This window comes from Lepisosteus oculatus, chromosome 8 (assembly GCF_040954835.1).
Source record: "Lepisosteus oculatus isolate fLepOcu1 chromosome 8, fLepOcu1.hap2, whole genome shotgun sequence".
NCBI classification, from domain to species: domain Eukaryota; kingdom Metazoa; phylum Chordata; class Actinopteri; order Semionotiformes; family Lepisosteidae; genus Lepisosteus; species Lepisosteus oculatus.
The window spans coordinates 46,977,733-46,988,132 of NC_090703.1; the positions used below are offsets into that span (position 1 = coordinate 46,977,733).

The window sequence follows — 10,400 nt, forward strand, 5'->3', positions numbered from 1 at the left end:
TATAAGGACAGCTCCTGATTGGATCAAACGCTCACCAAACGGGCATATTGCCTAGGTCAGGCACTTCACTGCGTTTAAAAGGTAAAGACCTAACAAGAGCCACAGCTCATAAAATTAAAATCCATTATTTCCAGTGTAAAGTTAACATATCTGAGATACTACAGGACCTTCAACGTTTCAGAGTTGGTTACTGGGTACATAAAATCACAAATTTGTATACTGATAGTGAGTTTTTAAATATGCAATTAATTCAATACCGAAAGCGAAAAACACTGGGCAAATTTACGATTTACTACAGTTTATCAAAAGACCGATGAGAACGGCTTTCTGGGATTTGTAGTCGGTTTGTATCCTTTCCTATTTCCTATTGGCCAAGACGGACATGACGACACACTTTAACGGGTGGTCGTGCCTGCTGTTTTATTTCTATTGGTCCGAACAACCGCTTGTCAAACTGTGGGGCGGGGCGACAGTGCTTCCTCGAGTGCCATTGGCTGTGGCGACAGAGAATGGGCAGATCTCGTGTACCCCTCTGCCGTTTCGCTGCCTTCGCCGACCCGAAGGGGCAGCTCGCCAGCTGAAAATGTCGGAGCCTACGGTCGCTGATACCCGCCGGTTAAACTCCAAACCTCAGGATCTCACGGATGCTTACGGGCCTCCCAGCAACTTCCTAGAAATTGACGTTTACGACCCCCAGACCGTCGGGGTCGGGAGAAACCGATTTACTACCTATGAAGTGCGGATGCGGGTGAGTCGCCCTCTTGAGGAGAAATCGAGGCCGAGGATGAAGATCGGGCCTACCAGCGTATAGCGAGTGAAAACGGAACCCCAGGCAGGGAGGGTCTGTTAAATTAGATGAAACATGTTTTTTTTTTTGCCTTCCATCCTTTAGAATGTAATCATGGGAGATGCACATACGGCGTAGGTGATGGGGAAACGGGAGATTAATAGGTCGTGCGAATGAATGACGATTTTAACCCCGAACTCTAGGAAGATCTTTGTCTGCGCGGTGTAATGACCGTAGACCCACAGTGAGCCCGTTAACTGGGGGAAAGGCAGTTGAGAGAAATATGCAGACGTGTATATATATCTAAGAAAAGCTTCCAGTAGCTTTCTGCTGTTATTTATCCATTTAGTGCTGGGCTGGTGATACAGTAGTCGCAGTCGGTTCCGCCGTCGAAACATGGCAGACGAGACAAGCCGGGGTGGGAGATGGCGAAATGGCTGTTTCACGCCTGGAAGGGAAGCTAACCTCCCGATTGATTTCCTCGAAGAGTAGGATCAAAATTGTGCAGGTTCAGATGTGTAAGATAGTTGGGGGGTAGTGTAGCCCCTTAGTCGTCTAATGCAGAAGGCAGGAATGCGGGATCTCTCCGGCGTGTCTGCGGAAGGGGTGGTGAAAATCAGGCGATGCACTAAATGGGGAAGGGCTGGCAATATATTCCTAGAACACGGTTGTACCCTTAATACATTTTGTTCCGGTCTTTGCTGTGATTGGGCGTGTTTATCGTTTTTTTAAATGTTGCGAGATTAGTTGCGCTTTCCAGTTCAGGGATGTTGGATGTAATTGACGTTTTTCACTCGAGCCCACTCGGGAATCTTGAGCGATGTGTTGTGGTTAGCTCGCAAACAAAAATGTTTTAAAAGCAACACTTTCACTGGTTAACTTTCTGTAGTTGTGGCCTGTCTTTAGCTAACGAAGCAGCGGTCAGACAAGTATGTATGCGGAGGAAGATTCTTAGCAGGTCTAGCATTCTCTTTGTAACGATTTAGGAGTATGTACTGTGTTTAAAATGAAAGCTATAATTTGTCACATCAGCATATTTTTCCTTGCCTGCTGATTAGGGCAAAGTACACTTTTTTTTCCTCCCCCAGATCTCACCCAGGCTATGCTTCAAGGTGTCAAGCTGAAAGTGTGTCTTAAATATCTTATTACTGACCTTGTTGGACTTTAATGTTCAGGGCAGGTTCTGTTTCTCAAGCTAAATTATCACTGTCATGGTCTTTAGAGAAAGCACAATTTAGGGTTTTGTTTGTACAGATAGGCAAATGTCAGCCAGGTTCTGCCCTGCAGGTAACCTGCTGCTGTCTTGGTTGAAAATAAAAGCACTCGGTCTTGCTGTAGATTTGCTCTGTTTTCTGGTTGGAAGGATAGCTACGCATGCTAATAAATCTACCCTGATAGAGTGTCTGAGGTGTGCGAAAATGTTTGTCATGGCAGCTCTGGAACAGCCAAGGCGGTAACTGGATATTTTATTCCGAATGTGGCCTTTGCAAGTTGCAGCAGGGGCCAGTCAAGACAAGAAACAGACTTGCTCTCCTCAAATTTAATAATGGGGCCATTGCATTCTGCAGCGCCTGTGTTGTCACCACTAATTATGCCTCAGGTTTTTCTTCCCTGCTTATTCACCGGCGCTTTTCCCAGCTTCTGACAGGGAATGCAGCTAAAGCAGGTGGAGAGAGCTGGTGCCTTGGATTCGGTTCAGTTCCAAGTGCTGTGTTCATCCCCAGGGGGGTGTTTTCATTATTCCATAAAAGTGGAAGGGTCATTGATTTCTGAAACTGCCGTGGCTTCTGAAGCACAGGGCATCCCATTTGGTTAAGGCAAAGCCGCGCGAAGTGCCGATCGACCCAAATCCAATATTTACAGTAATGTCTTGGTTAGTGAAGCAGGTGATTTCCACGGTAATCACTTTAGGTAGGGAGAGGAGTGTCTTTGACATGTGAACGTGCACCATGGGATTGTCATCCGTGCCGTTCTCTCAGGACATGCACAGTGCAGCACACAGCACAGACCAGACAACGCCACAACACGTAGACACAGCAGTGCATTTCGAAGTGGTAACAGGTGGAAGGGAATAGATTCCAGAAAGGTTTGGTGGTGTGGGGGTAACTAGGAAATTATCATCCTAGAATATAACTATGGAGGTAGCTGAAACCATGAAATCTTTTTGCAAGTGTGTATTTTAAAAACAATCTAGAACAGCCAGTTGTCGTCACCTAAGTGATGGCTGATTAGGGAGTGGTTAGTTAAGACACAGCGAGGTCAATAGTCTTCTGCACCAAGGACTCGAGTCTTCATGCTTTAAAAGTGATCCATCAGGTTTTCTGCGCTAACCCAGATGAATGAACCTCTTCCTGGTTTAGAAATGGGCTGTCGGGTTGTCTGTACTGGCCCAGGCCCACCAGCCCTCCACTCCTCGTCTCTCCTTCCTCTAGCCTCCTCCTGACCTGCATTCCCATTTTCAGGGAGATGGACTGACACAGCACTTCTTGCCCAGCATGGCTGCTAGCACTAGACAGTCATGTTGGCTGACACAATGGCGGTTAATTAAATTACTTCATTGCTGCCGAAGACACAGTAAGATGCGATTTTGTCATGAGGGGCTTGGGAATGTGATTATAGCTTTTATTTCTAGTCTTGAGCAAAGTGCTGGCTAACTTTGGTAGGAAGGAAATTTGTTCCCAGTGGTTTCTTGAACCGAGCTGTTGCTGTAGTTTGCAGGAAAACGGGTCAGGCTATATTTAGTGAGGAAGTGAGGTAAACTGGCTGTAAATTCCTTGGTCACCCGGGCTTGTTTTTTGGGGAGAGGGATTTTTTTTTCAGTCACGTTGTGGAAGAGCTCTCAATGGCTTAAAGGGATTGAACCTGAAAGCAAATTTGGAGTATCGAAGTTCATTGAGCTTGCCGGTGCCGTCAGTGGAAGTGTTGCTGTTTGCCTTCTAAAGGGGGCCACGTCACCTTTCTGCTGCTTTCTAACAGAAAACCAGCCCGCGTCCTTGGGGAGGGACGGGGGGCGGTGCCAGGTTTTCAGTCGGCCCGAGACGGGGGTGCCAACTGTCCCTGACGATCCAGGCGCAGTCGAGGGAGGCCCGATGCCGTCCCTGAGCGGCGGCGGCGGCCATGTGCAAATGGCGTCCTTGTGATCAGAAGCTTGCAGACTTGTGGTTAAACGTCCCTTTTCCCCAGGGCTGTTTCGCAATGACCTACTTGTTTTTTTATTTCAAATCCCATCAGTGCGCTGCAGCCGCATTGAATCAGTGGGCCTCATTGGAGCCCCCTGGGGGCTCTATCTCTCGAAGGCCTTGACCCGGGAGGTTCTGCTTCTCTCAGGGGCTTGCCCTGTCGCGCTGGAAATGTCCCCACTGCTGTAGCGGCGGGCGGATGTGCAGTCCTGCTCTGGGACTCTGCTGTCAGACTGTTCTGTATTGTTCAGGACCTCTGTAAAGCAGGGAAGGTCAGCAGAGCCTCTGTCCTATTTTTCCTTGTCTTTGCGTTTTGTGGATCAGGAGTCAGGAGATAGGGAAGTGCTGGGAAGCAACTTATCAGGGGTGGAAGGAGGCGCACTGTGTAACCTGACAGTTTGGGAACATGTAGGGCAGCAGACAGATGATAAACTGTGGATTAGTAGCCTATGGGTGGCTTGTGAGCAACATAATCAAGTATTTCACTTTGTTCTGGTTTGGTTTTACATCCGTTTAGGCTTCTCTGAACCTGTTCCTTTTGTAATGTTAAAAATGTTTTAAGTTCATTTTGATTTTTAAACTAATACGCATGCGTGTCCAAGGAGTTGTCTGCCCAGTGTAGCATAATTTAAAGCTCATTTTACATTTTTGTGTAGGTTGGAGATTAGTTACTAAAACTGATCTTTGCAGAGCTCCCTTGTATCGCAGCAGCAATGTCGTTTCATTGTTTTATAAGACCTCCTCTGGTTTCCCTGGATTTTTTTTACTTCTATTTTAAACCTTTAAAGAAACAAATATGCTGGTGATATTATAAAAGGTCTTATGTGTTAAAATTGTTAAACCACAGAAGACTAAAGAACAGCAATATGTAGTGTTTTTATCCTCTGGCCTTTGTCCCAGATTGAAATGATTTGCTTATCCTTCAGTGTATCATCAGTAGGGAAGTCCAAAGTGTTGAAGACTGGAATCTGGATTTACCAGCCATAAGATTACACTTTCAAGACAACTTGTTCATCTTTGAGATGCTCTTTAGCCCGGTCTTGTGTCTGGGTAGAAAAGCACTTGTGGAACTCAAAGACAATATTAGAAGCAGGAAAGTATTCCTAGTGCTCTGCAGGTCTGTGCCCTGTTTTGCTTTACCAATTATATCTCAGTGGTGTTTCGGAGGTTAGCAGTTGGGATTCTGGGAAGAAGTTGCACGGGGGGATTGGTTCATCTTTTGCTTCAGTTTTTTTCATTTTAAGAATTTGTTTTTTTGTCAAACCTACAGACCAACCTCCCGATCTTCAAGCTGAAGGAGTCTTGTGTGCGGAGAAGGTACAGCGACTTTGAGTGGTTAAAGAATGAGCTGGAGCGAGACAGTAAGGTGAGAGGGGGCAGGTGCATTAAAGAAGTCATCTGAGCACACTTGTCGTCACTGGAAAAAAATGCATTGCTGTGTAGAAAAATGATTATTCTTTTCACAGTTGCATTACCTACAGTTTAAGTTGAAAATGGGACGCGTGACACATTTAGGGTCTTATATGCGATGTTGTTGTGCAATATGAGCGTACGATTAGTGAACAAAGCTGAAATTTTAGCTATTAAAAATACTGCACAGCCGGAGTGTCGGCGCTGTATACAGGGGCGTTCCTGGCCATGGCCGCAGTGAGGCTCTGACGGGCAGCCTGTCCATCCAGGTGGCTCCCAGGTCCACTCGTCTTTCCAAGTGAATACGGGGGGTTAATCCTGCTGGGGGTAACAGGCCGGCCGGAGCGTGATGCTGACCACATCACCTCCACCTCCAGTGTGGGATGGTCAAGACAAATGGTGGCCCTTGCCATTCTGAAAAGGGACCTACCTAGCTGTGGGCTGTCTCCATCACTCTGCTCTCCTGCCCACTGAGAGCTGGTGTGTGGGGAGCGTTCTGGCGCACTCTGGCTGCCATTGCATCATCCAGGTGGGACTGCACACTGGTGGTGGTGGAGGGGATCCCCATTACCTGTAAAGCGCTTTGAGTGGAGTGTCCAGAAAAGCGCTATAGAAGTGTAAGCAATTATTATTATTAATTATTGTGCGTTACAGATCGTCGTGCCTCCGTTGCCTGGGAAAGCCCTGAAGAGACAACTGCCCTTCCGGGGGGACGAGGGAATTTTCGAAGAATCCTTCATCGAGGAGCGGCGGGCGGGTCTCGAGCAGTTCATCAACAGGTACGTGGCATCACCCAGCCCTCTGCACGCTGACGCGGCCCTGAGAAATTCCTCATTTCTGCACCCACAGCCCTCGAACTCTCTCCTTCTAAATCTCCTCTGGGCTGTCTGCTTTCCGCTGGGGATTTCTTTACTGCAGCAGACAGAGACTTTCTGTTGATCCATCAACAGCGGCTGTTTAGTGTTAACTGACCATTAACACTCATAACCAACAATCACCTCATCAGCAGATAAGGTAGGGTGCATGTTTAAACATCAATCAAAACCTTTATTGTCTCAAAAACCTCCTAGCGGGTCATAAAATAAGGGTCAGTAAATATTACCTCTGAAATGTATTGCCCTTTTATAGTGGTAAAGGTTTACAAAGTAGTCTCCAGTAACAATAACAAAGACTTGCAGTTGTTTGTGGCATGACCTTTGACCTTGAGCTTATTGTTTTCGCTTTCTGCCCCCCATTCTCCATCCCCCAAACCAACCCCCCCGCCCCTGCTTGCAGGATCGCAGGTCACCCGCTGGCTCAGAACGAGCGCTGCCTGCACATGTTCCTTCAGGAGGAGAGCATCGACAGGAACTACATCCCCGGAAAAGTACGCCAGTAGGGGGCGCCTCTCGCTTCGCTCTTTTTCTTCCATTCCACCTCTTTCACCTGCGCAAAATAACATTTATTTTTACACTAAGAAATATATATATAAATATAAAAAAAAAGCTTTCGTTTCTAGACGTTTTTTTATTTTTTATTTTTTTTTAAATGGTCAGCGGTATTATTTGGGAGATCTACTGGACTGTTTTTTTTCCCCTTCGTGCGTGTTTGTTCTTTTTTGTAAACAGGGATTAGAAACTGAAACTGAGGTGGTGGTGGGGGCACAGTGGAGTGATTGGGAATAGGACATTAGGACATTAGGACAGGGGGAGCATTGTTCTCCCGTCTAGTGGGAAGCCTAAAAATCCCATTATCTCTTTAATAAGCAGCCATCTCAACCGCTGGCTTATTATTGAATGTCTTTAGGCTTGAGGCTTTTGTCATGGAAGTTGGGAGGGTATCTTGATTCTTCAATTGCTCTTTCTCTGCTTCTGAAAAAAAACCCACCTGCCCTACCTGTGACTCCACCCCCGTTTGCTTCTTTATAACCCCCCCCACCTCCGAGGTCGTTGGCACGATGTGATCGCACGCTTGGATGAGACTCTTCTGTCATGTTTTGAGGAAGGTTTCAAATCTCAGCTGATGCACTCGAGAATCACATCCAAATTGGCCTAGCGGTGAGGGGGAGACCCCTCTTATCAGGCGAATGAGTTTGGAGCGCTTTCTTGGGCATAGCCTTTCTCGGGCCTGACATGGTATTGCTTTCCTTTTTTGGTATACCAGTAGACATGTGAGCCCCTGAACCTTTTTTCTGTCAGCGCTGCCAGAAATGTCCATTTCTTTAATACTGTTTGACTTTTTTAAAAGTAAGCTCAACAGGGTGAGATTAACTCATCCTGAAAGGTTTCTGCTTCCGTGACTTACTGCTGGCATAAACAGGTAGCAGGTTTAAGCTATGATGTAAGGGAGTACGAAAATCTATATATACACACACATGGGTTTATTATAAGATCTATAATTGTTCAGATGGATGTTCTCAAAAATTGTTAAATATAGTAAGAGGATCAAGGCTATGAGCCTGAGGCCTGACAATGCTGAGCATATATAAGGGAAGGTTATTTTGCCTACTTGGGTGATTGTTTATTGCAATTACTGAGCTCTGCTCTTCTGACTGGATGAAGACTGAATGTCATGGCATCATGCCTACACGCAGAGGCCTGTGAGCTCTACACACTACAGAACACAGAGGCTGTTCCCTCTTACACCAAACGCATTAAAGGGGATTGGAGTACAAGTAGGTTATACGGGGGGCATTAACATCCTTCATTCTGTGCTTTAATAACTCTTTTTATTTTTGATCTAGCAGGGAGAGTGGGGAATTATGTAGTATGAGTATTTGAGTATACTCACATCAACATGTTAAAACATTGCTTTACAGGAATAGTATGCCATCTTCTGTTCTTTTTTACCTTTGCATTATTCTGTTTTGTGGTCAGGTGAAGCTTTTTTCAAGGCAAAGCCAGGCCTTTTCATTTCATTGGGATTTTACAACCCCCAGAAAATCTGTTCATAAACTGAAATTCACAATTGGCAATATTTTGTGCAGGTAGAGCAGCCCTGCTTCACGCTGATGAATACCCTGTTCGCTGTGCTGTCGTCACAAAACATTGTGCTAAACAATGTCAGTAATGCGTAGAGGTTTTCATTTAATGCCTGTAGCGTGCTCTTTAGAGCATAGAACTGAACAGAATTTCGACCCCTTGTAAATCAACTGAATCATTTTGGATCCTTTCGGGTAATTTACCCTACAAACTCAGGTGACGCTTTTTTATTTCTGATTTCCGCTTAGAATTTAAGAACAAGGGTATTTCAGTGGCACTTAACATCTGTGTGCTGGGCTGCTGCTGATTTTGAAACTCTTCGTGAAAAAGCTCCACCTTTTCGAAGTCGGGCTTTCCTCGGCTCCGGTGGGGAGCTTTGCACGCGCTCAGACTGGGGTCATGGGTCCGGCAAAAGGGAGCTTCCTGACCTCGGATTGTATCGATAACCTTGTGCCAATCCTACAGCCCCCAGCAGTTGCCTCTTTACAGTTAATCTGCATGACTTTAAATGGAATCTGATCTATTTTCATCTTAAATCTAGCACCAGTGATCCAGAGACGCTGAGCAATCACACCAGGGCCTAGCAGTTCGTTTTATTCTCTCTTCATGATTGAGCCCGTGCTGCCTCAACAACAGGTGATCCAACAGGGTGCACTCAGCTGTTTTCCTTGTATGTATATGTATATAATGTATATATCAATACGTTTAGCAAAATGCCGTTAAGGAGACCTCGACACGGCTGCGTGCCTATATCTGTCTGCTCCACTGAGGTCGGTAAGGATACGTTTTTCTAAAACATTAAATCTTTAACGTGTCTGCTCACAGCTCATGCTGCGTGTTATTGCTGAGACAGCTGGCACCAACAGTTCAGACTTCCCCTGAAAACGTGTGCACAACCCCCCCACCCCCACCCCCACCCCCACCCCCCCTCTGCAGTACAATGGTTTCTCCTGATTGAATCCCTTCTCTTGTTCTGTCAGCACCTTCTTTCTTGAAGATGTTAGGTGTCCTGTTTGGGGGGTGACTGTTGGTGCACATGCACATTAAAAAAAAAAAATAAAAGTCTTGAATTCAGAGCAAGCATGGGCTTTGAGATCTAGTAAATGCTCCACACAAGTTCGCTTTGAAAATGTATACATTTTTAGTTAGTAGACTGTTTCCTTACTCTCCTTTACTATAAGAGCTTCTTGTCATGTTCTGGCCAAAATACAAAACTGCTCAGCAGTTGAGATGTGATTGATATAACTGCAGTTCAAGCAGTATTGGAATCCCGGCACCGTTTAGATGTTAAATTCCACAATTACGCAGCTATTAAAACATCTGCACTAATATGGGGGAGCTCTGGAGCGGTCCTCTTTCTCCTGCATTTGAACTGATAAGCACCTTTCCTTGTTGTTACTGTAGTGAACACAAAGAAATTTCTCTGAGACACTGAAAAGACAGATGTGCCTATGTCAATACAAGGACTCAAATCTGTGTCTTTCTTGACAGTCAAGATTTTTAGCTTCCCCGTAAGCCACACCATTTGCTGTGTTTGAAATATTTACCTTTCCAGTTATCTACTAATCTTTCTTTGAAAAGTTGGCTACCTCAAGTAAGAGAAAAAGAACAATCCTTCTGTGCCAGCCCAAACGTCCTAAAAAAAAGACCCATTTTGGGTTAACATGTTTAACAGTTGTTAGGGAATTTCATATCTGTCAGGGCTGGGAAAGACATGCAGTGATTTTACTGGTGCAAGAGGTTACTACTCTCCCAATTCATTACTGTATGGCCCAATCACTCTCGACAACTGTAGCGCTTATAAAGAAAAAAATGGGACAAGTCTTCCTTAACATCCCACCCCATTTTGTTTTAATTCCCAATAATTTCAGCAGAGTATGTTTTATATCCTGTTATTGCATTATCCTTATATACACCTTTTATTATTTAGCCATTTTTCATGTATGTAACTGCTGTGAATTTTAGTCCTGGCTTTAATTAAAAAAGCATTGTCTCAGATCTGCTGTCAAGAAATGTAATGTCAGATAATCATGTTCATATTAAACCACTGTGAAAACCAACAAA

At 45.2% G+C, this 10,400-nt stretch overlaps 1 protein-coding gene across 2 annotated transcripts; it reads left to right on the forward strand.

Moving 5' to 3' along the window:
• The first annotated feature begins 514 nt into the window (after nt 1-514).
• Nucleotides 515-10,400, forward strand: snx12 (sorting nexin 12). Of its 2 annotated transcripts, XM_015351710.2 has the most exons (5): nt 517-748; nt 5,237-5,332; nt 6,031-6,155; nt 6,652-6,742; nt 8,878-10,400. In XM_015351710.2, the coding sequence occupies exons 1-5, from the start codon at nt 584-586 to the stop codon at nt 8,884-8,886; spliced, it is 486 nt and encodes a 161-aa protein (XP_015207196.1). In that variant the 5' UTR covers nt 517-583; the 3' UTR covers nt 8,887-10,400. The 2 variants fall into 2 exon arrangements, with proteins under 2 accessions (XP_006632921.1, XP_015207196.1); XM_006632858.3 differs by lacking the exon at nt 8,878-10,400 and having other exon boundaries at nt 515-748; nt 6,652-6,754.